We start from the raw sequence: 22,696 nt of genomic DNA, 5'->3' as shown, positions 1-22,696 counted from the left end.
GGGCACACTGTTGATCCCACTTGGAGACTAGCCATACCAGTGTTACCTGGATGGGAGTTTGGAGTGGAACCTTTCTTGGGACAGGCCTTGTCTCCAGTTTGGTGTCCATGCTGTTTACAGCTATGACACCAGGCCTTTTTGGGATCAAAGTTTTTACCCTTGTACCCATTGTTTTGTGAAGAGGCTCTGGGCCCACCCTCCTGTGCAGGTTTTTGGGGGCCTGTAGAAGACTCTTTACTATTTTTAGTTTTGGTTGTCTCATCACCCTTCTGCCGGGGAGTCTTTGTGACCCCTTTCTTTTGGTCACCCCCTGTTGAAGTCTTGGACACCCTTGTCTTGACCCAATGGTCCGCCTTCTTTCCCAATTCTTGGGGAGAAATTGGTCCTAGGTCTACCAGATGCTGATGCAGTTTATCATTGAAACAATTACTTAACAGGTGTTCTTTCACAAATAAATTGTACAGCCCATCATAATTACTTACACCACTGCCTTGAATCCAACCATCTAGTGTTTTCACTGAGTAGTCAACAAAGTCAACCCAGGTCTGGCTCGAGGATTTTTGAGCCCCCCTGAACCTAATCCTGTACTCCTCAGTGGAGAATCCAAAGCCCTCAATCAGGGTACCCTTCATGAGGTCATAAGATTCTGCATCTTGTCCAGAGAGTGTGAGGAGTCTATCCCTACACTTTCCTGTGAACATTTCCCAAAGGAGAGCACCCCAGTGAGATCTGTTCACTTTTCTGGTTACACAAGCCCTCTCAAAAGCTGTGAACCATTTGGTGATGTCATCACCATCTTCATATTTAGTTACAATCCCTTTGGGGATTTTCAACATGTCAGGAGAATCTCTGACCCTATTTATGTTGCTGCCACCATTGATGGGTCCTAGGCCCATCTCTTGTCTTTCCCTCTCTATGGCTAGGATCTGTCTTTCCAAAGCCAATCTTTTGGCCATCCTGGCTAACTGGATGTCCTCTTCACTGGAGTTATCCTCAGTGATTTCAGGGTTGTTGGTCCCTCCTGTGAGGGAGCCAGCATCCCTGACTATTATTTGTGGAGTCAGGGCTTGAGAAGCCCTGCTCTCCCTAAGTAGGACTGGAGGGGGGGAATTTCCCTCCAAGTCACTATCTTCATCCTCTGAGTTGCCATCCTCAGAGGGGTTGGCCTTTTCAAACTCTGCCAAAAGCTCCTGGAGCTGTACTTTGGTAGGTTTGGGGCCCATTGCTATTTTCTTTAGTTTACAGAGTGACCTTAGCTCTCTCATCTGTAGATGGAGGTAAGGTGTGGTGTCGAGTTCCACCACATTCACATCTGTGCTAGACATTATGCTTCTAAAAGTTGGAATACTTTTTAAGAAACTAAAACTGGTTCTAGAATCTAATTCAAACTTTTAACAAACTTTTAAACTCTAAAAGAAATGCTAAACAGGATCTAACACAAGGCCCTAGCAGGTCTTTTAAGAATTTAGAAAACTTTTCAAATTGCAAAAATCAATTTCTAATGACAATTTTGGAATTTGTCGTGTGATCAGGTATTGGCTGAGTAGTCCAGCAAATGCAAAGTCTTGTACCCCACCGCTGATCCACCAATGTAGGAAGTTGGCTCTGTATGTGCTATTTCAAAGTAAGGAATAGCATGCACAGAGTCCAAGGGTTCCCCTTAGAGGTAAAATAGTGGTAAAAATAGATAATACTAATGCTCTATTTTGTGGTAGTGTGGTCGAGCAGTAGGCTTATCCAAGGAGTAGTGTTAAGCATTTGTTGTACATACACAAGACAATAAATGAGGTACACACACTCAGAGACAAATCCAGCCAATAGGTTTTTATATAGAAAAATATCTTTTCTTAGTTTATTTTAAGAACCACAGGTTCAAATGCTACATGTAATATCTCATTCGAAAGGTATTGCAGGTAAGTACTTTAGGAACTTCAAATCATCAAAATTGCATGTATACTTTTCAAGTTATTGACAAATAGCTGTTTTAAAAGTGGACACTTAGTGCAATTTTCACAGTTCCTAGGGGAGGTAAGTATTTGTTAGATTAACCCGGTAAGTAAGACACTTACAGGGCTCAGTTCTTGGTCCAAGGTAGCCCACCGTTGGGGGTTCAGAGCAACCCCAAAGTCACCACACCAGCAGCTCAGGGCCGGTCAGGTGCAGAGTCCAAAGTGGTGCCCAAAACACATAGGCTAGAATGGAGAGAAGGGGGTGCCCCGGTTCCGGTCTGCTTGCAGGTAAGTACCCGCGTCTTCGGAGGGCAGACCAGGGGGGGGTTTTGTAGGGCACCGGGGGGGACACAAGTCCACACAGAAATTTCACCCTCAGCGGCGCGGGGGCGGCCGGGTGCAGTGTAGAAACAAGCGTCGGGTTCGCAATGTTAGTCTATGAGAGATCTCGGGATCTCTTCAGCGCTGCAGGCAGGCAAGGGGGGGATTCCTCGGGGAAACCTCCTCTTGGGCAAGGGAGAGGGACTCCTGGGGGTCACTCCTCCAGTGAAAGTCCGGTCCTTCAGGTCCTGGGGGCTGCGGGTGCAGGGTCTCTCCCAGGTGTCGGGACTTTGGATTCAAGGAGTCGCGGTCAGGGGAAGCCTCGGGATTCCCTCTGCAGGCGGCGCTGTGGGGGCTCAGGGGGGACAGGTTTTTGTACTCACAGTCTTAGAGTAGTCCTGGGGTCCCTCCTGAGGTGTTGGATCGCCACCAGCCGAGTCGGGGTCGCCGGGTGCAGTTTTGCAAGTTTCACGCTTCTTGCGGGGAGCTTGCAGGGATCTTTAAAGTTGCTGGAAACAAAGTTGCAGCTTTTCTTGGAGCAGGTCCGCTGTCCTCGGGAGTTTCTTGTCTTTTCGAAGCAGGGGCAGTCCTCAGAGGATGTCGAGGTCGCTGGTCCCTTCGGAAGGCGTCGCTGGAGCAGGATCTTTGGAAGGCAGGAGACAGGCCGGTGAGTTTCTGGAGCCAAGGCAGTTGTCGTCTTCTGGTCTTCCGCTGCAGGGGTTTTCAGCTGGGCAGTCCTTCTTCTTGTTGCAGGAATCTAATTTTCTAGGGTTCAGGGTAGCCCTTAAATACTAAATTTAAGGGTGTGTTTAGGTCTGGGGGGTTAGTAGCCAATGGCTACTAGCCCTGAGGGTGGGTACACCCTCTTTGTGCCTCCTCCCAAGGGGAGGGGGTCACAATCCTAACCCTATTGGGGGAATCCTCCATCTGCAAGATGGAGGATTTCTAAAAGTTAGAGTCACCTCAGCTCAGGACACCTTAGGGGCTGTCCTGACTGGCCAGTGACTCCTCCTTGTTATTCTCATTATTTTCTCCGGCCTTGCCGCCAAAAGTGGGGCCTGGCCGGAGGGGGCGGGCAACTCCACTAGCTGGAGTGTCCTGCTGGGTTGGCACAAAGGAGGTGAGCCTTTGAGGCTCACCGCCAGGTGTGACAATTCCTGCCTGGGAGAGGTGTTAGCATCTCCACCCAGTGCAGGCTTTGTTACTGGCCTTAGAGTGACAAAGGCACTCTCCCCATGGGGCCAGCAATGTGTCTCGGTTTGTGGCAGGCTGCTAAAACTAGTCAGCCTACACAGATAGTCGGTTAAGTTTCAGGGGGCACCTCTAAGGTGCCCTCTGTGGTGTATTTTACAATAAAATGTACACTGGCATCAGTGTGCATTTATTGTGCTGAGAAGTTTGATACCAAACTTCCCAGTTTTCAGTGTAGCCATTATGGTGCTGTGGAGTTCGTGTTTGACAGACTCCCAGACCATATACTCTTATGGCTACCCTGTACTTACAATGTCTAAGGTTTTGTTTAGACACTGTAGGGGTACCATGCTCATGCACTGGTACCCTCACCTATGGTATAGTGCACCCTGCCTTAGGGCTGTAAGGCCTGCTAGAGGGGTGTCTTACCTATACTGCATAGGCAGCGAGAGGCTGGCATGGCACCCTGAGGGGAGTGCCATGTCGACTTACTCGTTTTGTCCTCACTAGCACACACAAGCTGGCAAGCAGTGTGTCTGTGCTGAGTGAGAGGTCTCCAGGGTGGCATAAGACATGCTGCAGCCCTTAGAGACCTTCCTTGGCATCAGGGCCCTTGGTACTAGAAGTACCAGTTACAAGGGACTTATCTGGATGCCAGGGTCTGCCAATTGTGGATACAAAAGTACAGGTTAGGGAAAGAACACTGGTGCTGGGGCCTGGTTAGCAGGCCTCAGCACACTTTCAATTGTAAACATAGCATCAGCAAAGGCAAAAAGTCAGGGGGCAACCATGCCAAGGAGGCATTTCCTTACAAATGTTCTTTCCCTAACCTGTACTTTTGTATCCACAATTGGCACACCCTGGCATCCAGGTAAGTCCCTTGTAACTGGTACCTCTGGTACCAAGGGCCCTGATGCCAGGGAAGGTCTCTCAGGGCTGCAGCATGACTTATGCCACCCTGGAGCCCCCTCACTCAGCACAGACACACTGCTTGCCAGCTTGTGTGTGCTGGTGAGAACAAAATGAGTAAGTCGACATGGCACTCCCCTCAGGGTGCCATGCCAGCCTCTCACTGCCTATGCAAGTATAGATAAGTCACCCCTCTAGCAGGCCTTACGGCCCTAAGGCAGGGTGCACTATACCATAGGTGAGGTTCCAGCAGCCTGCCACACTAGAGACATGTTGCTGGCCCCATGGGGAGAGTGCCTTTGTCACTCTGAGGCCAGTAACAAAGCCTGCACTGGGTGGAGATGCTAACACCTCCCCCAGGCAGGAGCAGTAACACCTGGTGGGGAGCCTCAAAGGCTCACCCCTTTGTTCCAGCACCGCAGGACACTCCAGCTAGTGGAGTTGCCCGCCCCCTCCGGCCACGGCCCCCACTTTTGGCGGCAAGGCCGGAGGAAATAATGAGAATAACAAGGAGGAGTCACTGGCCAGTCAGGAGCCCCTAAGGTGTCCTGAGCTGAAGTGACTCTAACTTTTAGAAATCCTCCATCTTGCAGATGGAGGATTCCCCCAACAGGATTAGGGATGTGACCCCCTCCCCTTGGGAGGAGGCACAAAGAGAGTGTACCCACCCTCAGGGCTAGTAGCCATTGGCTACTAACCCCCCAGACCTAAACACGCCCTTAAATTTAGTATTTAAGGGCTCCCCTGAACCTAAGAATTTAGATTCCTGCAACTTACAAGAAGAAGAGGACTGCTGAGCTGAAAGACCCCTGCAGTGGAAGAAAAGAGGACACCAACTGCTTTGGCCCCAGACCTATCGGCCCGTCTCCTGCCTTCCAAAGAAACCTGCTGCAGCGACGCTTTCCCAAGGACCAGCGACCTCTGAATCCTCAGAGGACTGCCCTGCTTCAAGAAAGACAAGAAACTCCCGAGGACAGCGGCACTGCTCCAAAAGAACTGCAACTTTGTTTCAAAGGAGCAGATTTAAAGACCCCTGCAACTCCCCGCAAGAAGCATGAGACTTGCAACACTGCACCCGGCGACCCCGACTCGACTGGTGGAGAACCAACAACTCAGGGAGGACCCTCCGGCGACTCCGAGACCGCGAGTAACCAAAGTTGTCCCCCCTGAGCCCCCACAGCGACGCCTGCAGAGGGAATCCCGAGGCTCCCCCTGACCGCGACTGCCTGAACCTAAAGTCCCGATGGCTGGAAAAGACCCTGCACCCGCAGCCCACAGCACCTGAAGGAACGGAACTTCTGTGCAGGAGTGACCCCCAGGAGGCCCTCTCCCTTGCCCAGGTGGTGGCTACCCCGAGGAGCCCCCCCCTTGCCTGCCTGCACCACTGAAGAGACCCCTTGGTCTCCCATTGAAACCTACAGAGAACCCGACGCTTGTTTACACACTGCACCCGGCCGCCCCCACGCTGCTGAGGGTGTACTTTTTGTGCTGACTTGTGTCCCCCCCGGTGCCCTACACAACCCCCCTGGTCTGCCCTCTGAAGACGCGGGTACTTACCTGCTGGCAGACCGGAACCGGGGCACCCCCTTCTCTCCATTGAAGCCTATGTGTTTTGGGCACCTCTTTGACCTCTGCACCTGACCGGCCCTGAGCTGCTGGTGTGGTAACTTTGGGGTTGCTCTGAACCCCCAACGGTGGGCTACCTTGGACCCAAAACTGAACCCTGTAGGTGGGTTACTTACCTGCAAAAACTAACAATACTTTACCTCCCCCAGGAACTGTGAAAATTGCACTGTGTCCACTTTTAAAACAGCTATTTGTGTTTTATGTGAAAAGTATATATGCTACTGTAATTATTCAAAGTTCCTAAAGTACTTACCTGCAATACCTTTCAAATGAGATATTACATGTAGAATTTGAACCTGTGGTTCTTAAAATAAACTAAGAAAGGAAAATGTCACTTACCTAGTGTACATCTGTTTGTGGGGATTTGTCTCTGAGTGTGTGTTCCTCATTTCTTGCCTGTGTGTATGTACAACAAATGCTTAACACTACTCCTTTGATAAGCATACTGCTCGACCACACTACCACAAAATAGAGCATTAGTATTATCTCTTTTTGCCACTATCTTACCTCTAAGGGGAACCCTTGGACTCTGTGCATACTATTCCTTACTTTGAAATAGTGCATACAGAGCCAACTTCCTACAGCGAACACAAATATGGCATATTTCGAAATGTTGTGTCCACATCAGGCAGCTTACCTTAGTGGTGAAATTGATCTGAGGGGTGGACAGCCCCCTGTAAACAACTACTTTTCCCGCCTATCCCAGTACCAAATTGGCCCTGCGGACGTGGGGGCAGCATCTCTCCTTGGAGTGAAATCAGACCGGCATAACAAGGGCATGGTCTTCTTTGACGCCCCCTGCCTTGGAATGCAGATTTGCAGGTCATCCTGTTGGGTGGGGTGTGTAAACATCGCCCAGAGCAGGCTTTGTTTCTGACTGCCAGAGAGCAAAACATTTCACCCTAGGGGGGACAGAATCATGTCTGGTGGTGGTAGGCTGGTTAAAACTAGTCAATCCCCATACTAGTAGTCGGGCTGGTTTTCAGGGAGCACCTCCAAGCTGCCCTCTTGGTGCATGCATTTATAAATCTATCACTGGCATCAGTGAGGGTCTATTAATATGAGATGGTTGATACCAAACATCCCTATTTTTAGTGAAGTCATCATGTAGCTGGGCAGCTTGTATTGACCAGTGTCCAGCACATGTACTTAAAATGGCTTCCCTCTCCACTCCTTATGTCTGAGAGTCGAAAAAGGCATAGCAGGGGCATATCTCCTCTTGCAGATTTCCTCACATGTAATATAATGCACCCTGCCTTAGTGCTGTAAGGCCTGCTTTAGGGGTGACTTACATATATTGAATGCACTCTTTAGGGGAAACGGCACACTGGCTGTGTGACATGTGTTTTCACTTTTAGCTGCACGAAGACATGCAGCCTGCAATGGCAGTCTGCATGTAGTAAGTGAGGGGTCTCTGGGGATGGGAGAATACATGCTTCAGCCTTAGGTGAACCTCTCTGATACCCATTCCCTAGGTCTCAGGAGCACCATTTACTACAGACCGTTTTTTTTATGTGGGGGGGGGGGGGGGGGGGGGGTATTGCCAAATTAGGGAACAATTGCACAGTTTTAGAGAAAGAGGTATGGCACTGGGGACCTGGTTAGCAGACACCCAGTGCACTTTCTGTCAAACTTGAATTAAAAACCAGGCAAAAGCTTGGGGTGACCACGTCAAAAAGGGGCACTTTCCTACATGTGCCTTATGTAAAAGTGATGTACAGACCAATTAACATGTGGCATTTGCTTGCCCTGCCTTAAAGTTACTAACAGATTTTTAAAACCATAAAATACATTATTACAACAGCAATAGCTGCAATGGAGGTGATGAACTGTCCAGTCAATACACTAATGTACTGTAAAATTTGCAAATGTTTTAGCCCTCTTTGCAGTTGCATTAATGGACGTAATTCTGATTATTGTATTGTAGATATTGTTATATCTAAATCTCCAACAAAAAAACAACTTTAAATTGACCCAACTACTAAGATGGCGGAATAATGCATATTATGTGGACCCAGATTCATAGTAGAAAACTTCAGGCACAGTGCATCCGCATGGGGTGGGTGATGAACCACAGGTACTGCTTTTCAGGTACTCTATATTCTCTAAGCTGAAGGATGCACTTTTCAGCTCGCATTCAACCATACTGAGGCGATTACAGTCAAAGAATAATGCTTGTGTGAAAAGAAAAACTGTCAAAATTACTCACAAAACAGTAGCAAAACAGAATCCAAGTTAAGAAAATATGGTAATCTTGCTCACAGTAACAAATCAGTAAAGATTTGCTGTAGGACAGCAGAAACTTCTGCATATAATTTTCAGTTATAAATTGCTAAATTATGTTTATGCTCATCTCATCTTAATAAAACTGAAATTGTTGGAAAAAAAATTAATGTTGTTGCATATTTGAACTCAATAGCATTGTTTTCAGACAGCGAAAAGCCATACCATACCTGTTTGATGGAAGAATTCATAGTCAGCTCGCTAACCTCCTTTTTTGTTTCACAAAAGACTATGGTACGTCCATGACTTCCACTATAGACTTGAATAACATCACCAATGACTGCAGCTCTCTGAGACCAATGGCAGGCAACGGCCAAATGCTTGCAAAGAATACAAATAAAAAAGAAAGATAAATGTTCATAGAAAACAAATGTCACAGCAATCAATAGATTTGTAATCATTAATAAACCAGCTACTTAACTTTAAGGAGTTTTCTACCTAAAAACACAGATTTTTTGACTATTAAATATTCTGCAAGAAGGCAGCGGGGTATAAAATTGCATCTAAATATAACAGACTTTTACACTAGGAATAGACCATAGGTGAAAACTTTAAGACTCACTATGACGTTTGCCATACACCCACAATGCTTCCATATGTGACCAGCATTTATTTCCCTTTTTTTTCCTTTTTATTCTTTTTACATAGTTGGTGCCAACTCGCCATCCTTTAACAGGGGCCTCAATGATCATGTGAGAATCTACAACTGTTGCAAGCTGCAAAAGGAAAATGTTACTTATCCATTAGACATCTGTTCGTGGCATGTAGTGCTGTAGATTTACATGCTTTGCATAAGTCTGCCATCTAGTCTGGAGTGTTGAAAGTTGTTTTCTGTAGCAAAGTACCCGATTTCTTGGCATGCGTACCTCCATTTTCTGCCTGTTAGTGTGTTTAAAGTGTCCACGGGGATCCTTCTAACCAGGACCCCAGTGATTATTCTCTCTCCTTTTATACATGGTTGCTAGAGCCTTTTTTCACCCCACATTTGGCATACTGGTGCCCCCATGTAAGCCCCTACTACAAGGTACCCAGGGCATTGGGGTGCCAGGGAGCCCTATGGGTTGCAGCATGTGGAAAATGTCACTTACCCAGTGTACATCTGTTCGTGGCATGAGATGCTGGAGATTCACATGCCGTGCATATCCCGCCATCTAGTGTTGGGCTCATAGTGTTACAAGTTGTTTTTCTTCGAAGAAGTCTTTTCGAGTCACGAGATCGAGGGACTCCTCCCCTTTCGGCTCCATTGCGCATGGGCGTCGACTCCATCTTAGATTGTTTTCCCCGCAGAGGGTGAAGTAGGAGTTGTGTATATAGTAATAGTGCCCATGCAATGGAGTAAGTATGTATGTACATAATGTTATTAAAAGTGATATATTTACAAATTTACAAATGTACAAGTTCAATTTTTTTTTTCTTTATCAACTTAAACGGCTACAGGCTCCCGGGGAGGTGGGAGGGCGCATGTGAATCTGCAGCGTCTCATGCCACGAACAGATGTACACTGGGTAAGTGACATTTTCCGTTCAATGGCATGTGTAGCTGCAGATACACATGCTGTGCATAGACTAGTAAGCAGTTATCTCCCCAAAAGCGGTGGTTTAGCCTGGAGGAGTTGAAGTTGTTTGAAATAATGTCCTTAATACTGCTTGTCCTACTGTGGCTTGTTGTGTTGTTAACACATCCACGCAGTAATGTTTAGTAAATGTATGAGACTTAGACCATGTATCTGCCTTACAGATTTCTGTCATTGGTATCTTTCCTCGAAAGGCCATGGTGGCACCTTTCTTTCTAGTGGAGTGTGCCTTTGGTGTAATAGGCAGTTCTCTTTTTGCTTTAATATAACAGGTTTGAATACATTTAACTATCCACCTGGGAATGCCTTGTTTGGATATTGGATTCCCTGTATGAGGTTTTTGGAAAGCTACAAACAATTGTTTTGTTTTGCGAATTTGTTTGGTTCTATCAATGTAGTACATTAGTGCTCTTTTTATGACTAATGTATGTAATGCTCTCTCAGCTACAGAATCTGGTTCTGGGAAGAACACTGGGAGTTCCACCGTTTGATTTAAGTAGAACGTTGATATGACTTTTAGCAAGAATTTGGGATTTGTGCATAGAACTACTTTATGTTTGTGTATCTGTATAAAGGGTTCTTGTATGGTAAAGGCTTGTATTTCACTTACTCTTCTGAGAGAAGTGATAGCTATTAGGAAGGCTACTTTCCATGTTAAGTACTGTATCTCACAGGAGTGCATGGGTTCAAATGGTGGACCCTTGAGTCGTGTTAATACGATGCTGAGGTTCCACGAAGGAACTGGTGGTGTTCTTGGTGGAATAATCCTTTTCAGACCCTCCATAAATGCTTTTATGACTGGGATTCTAAATAGTGAAGTAGAATGTGTAATTTGCAGATAAGCCGAAATTGCTGTGAGATGTATTTTAATGGATGAAAAAGCTAACTTGGACTTCTGTAAGTGTAGTAAGTAGCTTACAATGTTTTTTGCAGATGCGTGTAATGGTTGGATTTGATCATTATGGCAGTAATAAACAAATCTTTTCCACTTATTTGCGTAGCAATGTCTTGTAGTAGGTTTCCTAGCTTGTTTGATGACCTCCATGCATTCTTGTGTAAGGTCTAGATGTCCGAATTCTAAGATTTCAGGAGCCAAATTGCTAGATTGAGCGATGCTGGATTCGGGTGTCTGATCTGTTGTTTGTGTTAACAAATCTGGTCTGTTTGGCAGTTTGATATGAGGCACTACTGACAGGTCTAGTAGTGTTGTGTACCAAGGTTGTCGTGCCCAAGTTGGTGCTATTAGTATTAGTTTGAGTTTGTTTTGACTCAATTTGTTTACCAGACACGGAAGGAGTGGGAGGGGGGAAAAGCGTATGCAAATATCCCTGACCAACTCATCCATAACGCATTGCCTTGGGAGTGAGGCTGTGGGTACCTGGATGCGAAGTTTTGGCATTTTGTGTTGTCTTTTGTTGCGAATAGGTCTATTTGCGGTGTTCCCCATCTTTGGAAGTAAGTTTGTAGTATTTGGGGATGAATTTCCCATTCGTGGATCTGTTGGTGATCCAGACTGAGATTGTTGGCTAACTGGTTTTGAATTCCCGGTATGTATTGCGCTATTAGGCGAATGTGGTTGTGAATAGCCCAATGCCAAATCTTTTGTGCTAAGAGACACAACTGTGTGGAGTGTGTCCCTCCCTGTTTGTTCAGGTAATACATTGTTGTCTGTTTTGACAAAAATGTGTTTGTGGGCTATTAGTGGTTGAAATGCTTTCAACGCTAGAAACACTGCTAGTAGTTCTAACTGATTTATATGAAGTTGTTTCTGTTGAGTGTCCCATTGTCCCTGGATGCTGTGTTGGTTGAGGTATGCTCCCCACCCTACCATGGAAGCATCTGATGTGATCACGTATTGAGGTACTGGGTCTTGGAAAGGCCGTCCTTGGTTTAAATTTATAGTATTCCACCATTGAAGCGAGGTGTATCTTTGGGGGTCTATCAGCATTAGATCTTGAAGTTGACCCTGTGCTTGTGACCGTTGTGTTGCTAGGCACCGTTGTAAGGGCCGCATGTGTAATCTTGCGTTTGGGACAATGGCTATGCATGAGGACATCATGCCTAGTAGTTTCATTACTAATTTTACCTGGAACCTTTGGTTTGGGTGCATGCTCTGTATTACGTTTTTGAATGCTTGTACCCTTTGTGGACTTGGAGTGGCAATCCCTTTTTTGTGTTGATTGTTGCTTCCAAGTACTGTTGTATTTGACACAGCTGTAAGTGTGATTTTTGGTAGTTCAGTGAGAACCCTAGTTTGTGAAGGGTTTCTATGACGTATTTTGTGTGTTGAGAACACCGTTCTTGCGTATTGGTTTTGATTAACCAATCGTCCAGATACGGGAATACATGTATGTGCTGTCTTCTGATATGGGCTGCCACTACTGCAAGGCATTTTGTAAAGACTCTTGGCGCTGTTGTTATCCTGAATGGCAACACTTTGAATTGGTAATGTACCCCTTGGATTACAAATCTTAAGTATTTTCTGTGCGAAGGATGTATGGGTATATGGAAATACGCATCCTTGAGATCTAATGTTGTCATGTAGTCTTGTTGTTTGAGCAAGGGGATTACATCTTGAAGTGTCACCATGTGAAAGTGATCTGATTTGATGTAAAGATTTAGTGTTCTGAGATCTAAGATGGGTCTTAGAGTTTTGTCCTTTTTGGGTATGAGAAAGTACAGGGAGTAAACCCCTTTTCCTTTCTGATGATTTGGTACTAGTTCTATTGCATGTTTTTGCAGCAACGTTTGGACCTCTATTTGTAATAGATCCATGTGTTGTTTGGACATGTTGTGTGTTCTTGGAGGCCCATTTGGTGGGAATTGTAGGAATTCTATGCAATAACCAGGTTGGATAATGGCTAGGACCCACAAGTCTGTTATTTCCTCCAAGTTTTGGTAAAAATCTGTTAGTCTCCCTCCCACTGGTGTTATGTGTTGGGGATTTGTGACACTGAAGTCACTGTTTATTTTGAGGGGTCTTTGGACCTTTCCTCTAGTTTTAGGGAACTGTCCACCTCTGTATTGTCCCCGAAAGCCTCCTCTCTGATACTGGCTCTGGTATGTGGGTCTGGTTTGTGAGGTTGAGGGTTCTGTGGTTTGGCCCCGAAACCCCCCTCTAAATTGTGTTTTCCGAAATGTGCCTCTGCTCTGTGGGGAGTAGAGCGCGCCCATGTCTTTGGCCGTATCTGTGTCCTTTTTTAGCTTTTCTATAGCAGTGTCCACTTCCGGCCCAAACAACTGCTGTCCATTAAAAGGAATATTAAGCACAGCCTGTTGGATTTCAGGCTTGAATCCTGAGGTGCGTAGCCATGCGTGTCTCCGAATAGTGACCGCTGTATTTACAGTTCTTGCAGCTGTGTCTGCTGCATCCATTGCCGATCGTATCTGGTTATTCGAGATACTTTGGCCCTCCTCCACCACTTGTGCACGCTTTTAGAACTCTTTGGGCAGATGTTCTATGAAGTGTTGCATTTCGTCCCAATGAGCTCTATCATATCTTGACAGCAAAGCCTGTGAATTGGCAATGCGCCATTGATTGGCTGCTTGTGCTGCAACTCTTTTCCCCGCTGCGTCGAACTTGCGACTTTCCTTGTCGGGTGGTGGTGCATCTCCAGAGGTGTGTGAATTCGCCCTTTTACGTGCTGCGAATACTACTACTGAGTCAGGTGTCAGTTGCTGTGTGATGTACACAGGGTCTGTTGGGGGAGGCTTGTACTTTTTCTCCACCCTAGGAGTGATGGCCCTGCCTTTTACGGGCTCTTGAAATACTCGCTTTGCGTGTTTCAACATTCCTGGTAACATTGGAAGACTCTGGTACTGACTATGTGTTGACGACAGAGTATTAAATAAAAAGTCATCTTCAATCGGTTCAGCGTGCAGTGTCACATTGTAGGAAGTTGGCTCTGTATGTGCTATTTCAAAGTAAGGAATAGCATGCACAGAGTCCAAGGGTTCCCCTTAGAGGTAAAATAGTGGTAAAAATAGATAATACTAATGCTCTATTTTGTGGTAGTGTGGTCGAGCAGTAGGCTTATCCAAGGAGTAGTGTTAAGCACTTGTTGTACATACACATAGACAATAAATGAGGTACACACACTCAGAGACAAATCCAGCCAATAGGTTTTTGTATAGAAAAATATCTTTTCTTAGTTTATTTTAAGAACCACAGGTTCAAATTCTACATGTAATATCTCATTTGAAAGGTATTGCAGGTAAGTACTTTAGGAACTTTAAATCATCAAAATTGCATGTATACTTTTCCAGTTATTCACAAATAGCTGTTTTAAAAGAGGACACTTAGTGCAATTTTCACAGTTCCTAGGGGAGGTAAGTATTTGTTAGGTTAACCAGGTAAGTAAGACACTTACAGGGCTTAGTTCTTGGTCCAAGGTAGCCCACCGTTGGGGGGTTCAGAGCAACCCCAAAGTCACCACACCAGCAGCTCAGGGCCGGTCAGGTGCAGAGTTCAAAGTGGTGCCCAAAACACATAGGCTAAAATGGAGAGAAGGGGGTGCCCCGGTTCCGGTCTGCTTGCAGGTAAGTACCCGCGTCTTCGGAGGGCAGGCCAGGGGGGTTTTGTAGGGCACCGGTGTAGTCCACACAGAAATTTCACCCTCAGCAGCGCGGGGGCGGCCGGGTGCAGTGTAGAAACAAGCGTCGGGTTTGTAATGGAAGTCAATGGGAGATCTAGGGATCTCTTCAGCGCTGCAGGCAGGCAAGGGGGGGGTTCCTCGGGGAAACCTCCACTTGGTCAAGGGAGAGGGACTCCTGGGGGTCACTTCTCCAGTGAAAGTCCGGTCCTTCAGGTCCTGGGGGCTGCGGGTGCAGGGTCTCTCCCAGGTGTCGGGACTTAGGATTCAAAGAGTCGCGGTCAGGGGAAGCCTCGGGATTCCCTCTGCAGGCGGCGCTGTGGGGGCTCAGGGGGGACAGGTTTTTGTACTCACAGTCTTAGAGTAGTCCTGGGGTCCCTCCTGAGGTGTTGGATCGCCACCAGCCGAGTCGGGGTCGCCGGGTGCAGTGTTGCAAGTCTCACGCTTCTTGCGGGGAGCATGCAGGGTTCTTTAAAGCTGCTGGAAACAAAGTTGCAGCTTTTCTTGGAGCAGGTCCGCTGTCCTCGGGAGTTTCTTGTCTTTTCGAAGCAGGGGCAGTCCTCAGAGGATGTCGAGGTCGCTGGTCCCTTTGGAAGGCGTCGCTGGAGCAGGATCTTTGGAAGGCAGGAGACAGGCCGGTGAGTTTCTGGAGCCAAGGCAGTTGTCGTCTTCTGGTCTTCCTCTGCAGGGGTTTTCAGCTAGGCAGTCCTTCTTCTTGTAGTTGCAGGAATCTAATTTTCTAGGGTTCAGGGTAGCCCTTAAATACTAAATTTAAGGGCGTGTTTAGGTCTGGGGGGTTAGTAGCCAATGGCTACTAGCCCTGAGGGTGGGTACACCCTCTTTGTGCCTCCTCCCAAGGGGAGGGGGTCACAATCCTAACCCTATTGGGGGAATCCTCCATCTGCAAGATGGAGGATTTCTAAAAGTCAGAGTCACCTCAGCTCAGGACACCTTAGGGGCTGTCCTGACTGGCCAGTGACTCCTCCTTGTTGCTTTCTTTGTTCCCTCCAGCCTTGCCGCCAAAAGTGGGGGCCGTGGCCGGAGGGGGCGGGCAACTCCACTAAGCTGGAGTGCCCTGCTGGGCTGTGACAAAGGGGTGAGCCTTTGAGGCTCACCGCCAGGTGTTACAGCTCCTGCCTGGGGGAGGTGTTAGCATCTCCACCCAGTGCAGGCTTTGTTACTGGCCTCAGAGTGACAAAGGCACTCTCCCCATGGGGCCAGCAACATGTCTCTAGTGTGGCAGGCTGCTGGAACCAGTCAGCCTACACAGATAGTTGGTTAAGTTTCAGGGGGCACCTCTAAGGTGCCCTCTGGGGTGTATTTTGCAATAAAATGTATACTGGCATCAGTGTGCATTTATTGTGCTGAGAAGTTTGATACCAAACTTCCCAGTTTTCAGTGTAGCCATTATGGTGCTGTGGAGTTCGTGTAAAACAGACTCCCAGACCATATACTCTTATGGCTACCCTGCACATACAATGTCTAAGGTTTTGTTTAGACACTGTAGGGGCACAGTGCTCATGCACTGGTACCCTCACCTATGGTATAGTGCACCCTGCCTTAGGGCTGTAAGGCCTGCTAGAGGGGTGTCTTACCTATACTGCATAGGCAGTGAGGCTGGCATGGCACCCTGAGGGGAGTGCCATGTCGACTTACTCATTTTGTTCTCACTAGCACACACAGGCTTGTAAGCAGTGTGTCTGTGCTGAGTGAGGGGTCTCTAGGGTGGCATAAGACATGCTGCAGCCCTTAGAGACCTTCCTTGGCATCAGGGCCCTTGGTACTAGAAGTACCAGTTACAAGGGACTTATCTGAATGCCAGGGTGTGCCAATTGTGGATACAATGGTACATTTTAGGTGAAGGAACACTGGTGCTGGGGCCTGGTTAGCAGGGTCCCAGCACACTTCTCAGTCAAGTCAGCATCAGTATCAGGCAAAAAGTGGGGGGTAACTGCAACAGGGAGCCATTTCTTTACACACATTGTGAAAAGCAGCTGCTCTGGACACCACCTGTGTGTAAGCAGTACTGTCTTCAGGTGGTGATGGACTTGCTGGGTAACAGTCGGGACTATTATCTGATACAGGCGCATCATAAAGATCCCATGCATCTGGGTCATCTTGGCTCATCCCTGTGTGCGTTGGAGACTGCATCATAGGTGGGGTAGCAATTGGTGATGGTTGCAGTGAGCGTTGTGGTGATGGTGGCGGAGTTACTTGTTTTACCACCTTTGCCTGTGGTTGTTTATCTTTGTCTTGGAAAGCAAGTTTGCTTTTCATCCTTATAGGAGGGAGAGTTCTTATTTTCCCGGTCTCCTTTTGAATATGGAGTCTTCTCTGTGTATAATCTGGCTCCCCTGCTTCTAGCTCTTGTCCAAATTTATGGCCTTGCATTTGTGCTGAAAGGCCTTGTTCCTCAGTGTAGGAACTTGTTTTCGGCTCCGAAGCCGGATGTTTCGGTATCAAAACCTTTTCAACAGTCTTTTTTGGCTCCAAAGCCACTTTTTGGGGTTTCGGTGTTCCGATTTCTCAGTGCCGACTCATCTCGGTATCTCGATGTCGAGATTGCTCTGAACTTTCATCCCGGTGCCGAGTCTGTTCTGTGCCGGTATCTCGACCGGAGTCTGATGACTTCAACACATGTGTGCCCTTTTTCGGTGCCGATGGACGGTCACCGATTTTTCGGGTAAAGCCATGGCCTGCTGGCGGTGGCGTCCCGTGGGCTTTCATGGTTTTTACGTGAGTTTTGGCCGGGGCTGTTTTCGGCGTCTGCTCCCTTTCGGCCTCGTCCGAGTCAGCAATGGAGAAAGTCTCTTCTTCCTCTAGCTCGTGGTGTCCTGACGGCGCCAACGCCATTTGAAGCCTTCTTACTCTCCGGTCCCTTAGCGTTTTCCTCGACCGAAACGATTGAGCCTCGCAGGTATCCTCTTTGTGTTCGGGTGACAAACACAAATTACAGACCAAATGTTGATCTGTGTAGGGATACTTGTTGTGGCATTCGGGGCAGAAGCGGAATGGGGTCCGTTCCATTAGCCTTGAAGACGCACGTGGTCGGGCCAACCAGGCCCGCCGGGGAATCGAAACCCCGAAGGGCCACCGGAGCTTTTCTTGATTCAGTGTCGATCTGCGTTAACAAACCGGATACCGAACGCAAACAATACCGTCGAATTTTCCAATATCTAACTAAGTTTCCGAACCGAAACACAGAGCGAAGAGGAACACGTCCGAACCCGATGGCGGAAAGAAAACAATCTAAGATGGAGTTGACGCCCATGCGCAATGGAGCCGAAAGGGGAGGAGTCCCTCGATCTCGTGACTCGAAAAGACTTCTTCGAAGAAAAACAACTTGTAACACTCCAAGCCCAACACTAGATGGCGGGATATGCACAGCATGTGTGTAGGAAGTTGGCTCTGTATGTGCTATTTCAAAGTAAGGAATAGCATGCACAGAGTCCAAGGGTTCCCCTTAGAGGTAAAATAGTGGTAAAAAATAGATAATACTAATGCTCTATTTTGTGGTAGTGTGGTCGAGCAGTAGGCTTATCCAAGGAGTAGTGTTAAGCATTTGTTGTACATACACAAGACAATAAATGAGGTACACACACTCAGAGACAAATCCAGCCAATAGGTTTTTATATAGAAAAATATCTTTTCTTAGTTTATTTTAAGAACCACAGGTTCAAATTCTACATGTAATATCTCATTCGAAAGGTATTGCAGGTAAGTACTTTAGGAACTTCAAATCATCAAAATTGCATGTATACTTTTCAAGTTATTGACAAATAGCTGTTTTAAAAGTGGACACTTAGTGCAATTTTCACAGTTCCTAGGGGAGGTAAGTATTTGTTAGATTAACCAGGTAAGTAAGACACTTACAGGGCTCAGTTCTTGGTCCAAGGTAGCCCACCGTTGGGGGTTCAGAGCAACCCCAAAGTCACCACACCAGCAGCTCAGGGCCGGTCAGGTGCAGAGTCCAAAGTGGTGCCCAAAACACATAGGCTAGAATGGAGAGAAGGGGGTGCCCCGGTTCCGGTCTGCTTGCAGGTAAGTACCCGCGTCTTCGGAGGGCAGACCAGGGGGGTTTTGTAGGGCACCGGGGGGGACACAAGTCCACACAGAAATTTCACCCTCAGCGGCGCGGGGGCGGCCGGGTGCAGTCTAGAAACAAGCGTCGGGTTCGCAATGTTAGTCTATGAGAGATCTCGGGATCTCTTCAGCGCTGCAGGCAGGCAAGGGGGGGATTCCTCGGGGAAACCTCCACTTGGGCAAGGGAGAGGGACTCCTGGGGGTCACTTCTCCAGTGAAAGTCCGGTCCTTCAGGTCCTGGGGGCTGCGGGTGCAGGGTCTCTCCCAGGTGTCGGGACTTTAGGTTCAAAAGAGTCGCGGTCAGGGGAAGCCTCGGGATTCCCTCTGCAGGCGGCGCTGTGGGGGCTCAGGGGGGACAGGTTTTGGTACTCACAGTATCAGAGTAGTCCTGGGGTCCCTCCTGAGGTGTTGGATCGCCACCAGTCGAGTCGGGGTCGCCGGGTGCAGTGTTGCAAGTCTCACGCTTCTTGCGGGGAGCTTGCAGGGATCTTTAAAGTTGCTGGAAACAAAGTTGCAGCTTTTCTTGGAGCAGGTCCGCTGTCCTCGGGAGTTTCTTGTCTTTTCGAAGCAGGGGCAGTCCTCAGAGGATGTCGAGGTCGCTGGTCCCTTCGGAAGGCGTCGCTGGAGCAGGATCTTTGGAAGGCAGGAGACAGGCCGGTGAGTTTCTGGAGCCAAGGCAGTTGTCGTCTTCTGGTCTTCCGCTGCAGGGGTTTTCAGCTGGGCAGTCCTTCTTCTTGTTGCAGGAATCTGATTTTCTAGGGTTCAGGGTAGCCCTTAAATACTAAATTTAAGGGCGTGTTTAGGTCTGGGGGGTTAGTAGCCAATGGCTACTAGCCCTGAGGGTGGGTACACCCTCTTTGTGCCTCCTCCCAAGGGGAGGGGGTCACAATCCTAACCCTATTGGGGGAATCCTCCATCTGCAAGATGGAGGATTTCTAAAAGTTAGAGTCACCTCAGCTCAGGACACCTTAGGGGCTGTCCTGACTGGCCAGTGACTCCTCCTTGTTTTTCTCATTATTTTCTCCGGCCTTGCCGCCAAAAGTGGGGCCTGGCCGGAGGGGGCGGGCAACTCCACTAGCTGGAGTGTCCTGCTGGGTTGGCACAAAGGAGGTGAGCCTTTGAGGCTCACCGCCAGGTGTGACAATTCCTGCCTGGGAGAGGTGTTAGCATCTCCACCCAGTGCAGGCTTTGTTACTGGCCTCAGAGTGACAAAGGCACTCTCCCCATGGGGCCAGCCACATGTCTCGGTTTGTGGCAGGCTGCTAAAACTAGTCAGCCTACACAGATAGTCGGTTAAGTTGCAGGGGGCACCTCTAAGGTGCCCTCTGTGGTGTATTTTACAATAAAATGTACACTGGCATCAGAGTGCATTTATTGTGTTGAGAAGTTTGATACCAAACTTCCCAGTTTTCAGTGTAGCCATTATGGTGCTGTGGAGTTCGTGTTTGACAGACTCCCAGACCATATACTCTTATGGCTACCCTGCACTTACAATGTCTAAGGTTTTGTTTAGACACTGTAGGGGTACCATGCTCATGCACTGGTACCCTCACCTATGGTATAGTGCACCCTGCCTTAGGGCTGTAAGGCCTGCTAGAGGGGTGTCTTACCTATACTGCATAGGCAGTGAGAGGCTGGCATGGCACCCTGAGGGGAGTGCCATGTCGACTTACTCGTTTTGTCCTCACTAGCACACACAAGCTGGTAAGCAGTGTGTCTGTGCTGAGTGAGAGGTCTTCAGGGTGGCATAAGACATGCTGCAGCCCTTAGAGACCTTCCTTGGCATCAGGGCCCTTGGTACTAGAAGTACCAGTTACAAGGGACTTATCTGGATGCCAGGGTCTGCCAATTGTGGATACAAAAGTACAGGTTAGGGAAAGAACACTGGTGCTGGGGCCTGGTTAGCAGGCCTCAGCACACTTTCAATTGTAAACATAGCATCAGCAAAGGCAAAAAGTCAGGGGGCAACCATGCCAAGGAGGCATTTCCTTACACAACCCCCCCCCAAACGAAAGAGGATGAGACTAACCTTTCCCAAGAGAGTCTTCATTTTCTAAGTGGAAGAACCTGGAAAGGCCATCTGCATTGGCATGGGCAGTCCCAGGTCTGTGTTCCACTATAAAGTCCATTCCCTGTAGGGAGATGGACCACCTCAACAGTTTAGGATTTTCACCTTTCATTTGCATCAGCCATTTGAGAGGTCTGTGGTCAGTTTGAACTAGGAAGTGAGTCCCAAAGAGGTATGGTCTCAGCTTCTTCAGGGACCAAACCACAGCAAAGGCCTCCCTCTCAATGGCACTCCAACGCTGCTCCCTGGGGAGTAACCTCCTGCTAATGAAAGCAACAGGCTGGTCAAGGCCATCATCATTTGTTTGGGACAAAACTGCCCCTATCCCATGTTCAGAGGCATCAGTCTGCACAATGAACTGCTTAGAATAATCTGGAGCTTTGAGGACTGGTGCTGAGCACATGGCTTGTTTCAGGGTGTCAAAGGCCTGTTGGCAGTCCACAGTCCAGTTCACTTTCTTGGGCATTTTCTTGGAGGTGAGTTCAGTGAGGGCTGTCACAATGGATCCATATCCCTTCACAAACCTCCTGTAGTACCCAGTCAAGCCAAGGAATGCTCTGACTTGAGTCTGGGTTTTTGGAGCTACCCAGTCCAGAATAGTCTGGATCTTGGGTTGGAGTGGCTGAACTTGGCCTCCACCTACAAGGTGTCCCAAGTAAACCACAGTTCCCTGCCCTATCTGGCATTTGGATGCCTTGATAGAGAGGCCTGCAGATTGCAGAGCCTTCAAAACCTTCCTCAGGTGGACCAGGTGATCCTGCCAGGTGGAGCTAAAGACAGCAATATCATCAAGATAAGCTGTGCTAAAGGACTCCAAGCCAGCAAGGACTTGATTCACCAACCTTTGGAAGGTGGCAGGGGCATTCTTTAAACCAAAGGGCATAACAGTAAACTGATAATGCCCATCAGGTGTGGAGAATGCTGTCTTTTCTTTTGCTCCAGGTGCCATTTTTATTTGCCAGTACCCTGCTGTCAAGTCAAAGGTACTTAGAAATTTGGCAGCACCTAATTTATCAATGAGCTCATCAGCTCTTGGAATTGGATGGGCATCTGTCTTGGTGACAGAATTGAGCCCTCTGTAGTCCACACAAAACCTCATCTCTTTCTTTCCATCTTTGGTGTGAGGTTTGGGGACTAAGACCACTGGGCTAGCCCAGGGGCTGTCAGAGCGCTCAATCACTCCCAATTCCAGCATCTTGTGGACTTCCACCTTGATGCTTTCCTTAACATGGTCAGACTGTCTGAAGATTTTGTTCTTGACAGGCATGCTGTCTCCTGTGTCCACATCATGGGTACACAGGTGGGTCTGACCAGGGGTTAGGGAGAAAAGCTCAGGAAACTGTTGTAGGACTCTCCTACAATCAGCCTGCTGTTGGCCAGAGAGGGTGTCTGAGTAGATCACTCCATCTACTGTGCCATCTTTTGGGTCTGATGACAGAAGATCAGGGAGAGGTTCACTCTCTGCCTCCTGATCCTCATCTGTTACCATTAACAGATTCACATCAGCCCTGTCATGGAAGAGCTTAAGGCGGTTCACATGGATCACCCTCTTGGGGCTCCTGCTTGTGCCCAGGTCCACCAGGTAGGTGACCTGACTCTTCCTCTCTAGCACTGGGTAAGGGCCACTCCATTTGTCCTGGAGTGCCCTGGGAGCCACAGGCTCCAGAACCCAGACTTTCTGCCCTGGTTGGAACTCAACCAGTGCAGCCTTTTGGTCATACCAAAACTTCTGGAGCTGTTGGCTGGCCTCAAGGTTTTTGGTTGCCTTTTCCATGTACTCTGCCATTCTAGAGCGAAGGCCAAGTACATAGTCCACTATGTCCTGTTTAGGCTCATGGAGAGGTCTCTCCCAGCCTTCTTTAACAAGGGCAAGTGGTCCCCTTACAGGATGACCAAACAGAAGTTCAAAGGGTGAGAATCCTACTCCCTTCTGTGGTACCTCCCTGTAAGCGAAAAGCAGACATGGCAGGAGGACATCCCATCTCCTTTTGAGTTTTTCTGGGAGCCCCATGATCATGCCTTTTAATGTCTTGTTGAATCTCTCAACTAAGCCATTAGTTTGTGGATGGTAGGGTGTAGTGAATTTATAAGTCACTCCACA

At 48.0% G+C, this 22,696-nt stretch overlaps 1 protein-coding gene across 2 annotated transcripts in view; it reads right to left on the bottom strand.

Moving 5' to 3' along the window:
• The window catches only part of LOC138300753 (nucleolar RNA helicase 2-like), a 338,402-nt gene that overhangs the window by 183,530 nt on the left and 132,176 nt on the right, over positions 1 to 22,696 (bottom strand). For both annotated transcript variants that reach the window (XM_069240509.1, XM_069240510.1), the window contains exon 9: positions 8,450 to 8,599. In XM_069240509.1, the coding sequence (XP_069096610.1) occupies positions 8,450 to 8,599 (150 nt within the window). The remainder of the gene's footprint in view (positions 1 to 8,449; positions 8,600 to 22,696) is intronic.

The sequence above is a fragment of the Pleurodeles waltl genome, chromosome 6, assembly GCF_031143425.1.
Source record: "Pleurodeles waltl isolate 20211129_DDA chromosome 6, aPleWal1.hap1.20221129, whole genome shotgun sequence".
NCBI classification, from domain to species: domain Eukaryota; kingdom Metazoa; phylum Chordata; class Amphibia; order Caudata; family Salamandridae; genus Pleurodeles; species Pleurodeles waltl.
Note: the sequence above shows the minus strand (reverse complement) of the source record. Positions and strands in the feature narration are given on the sequence as shown.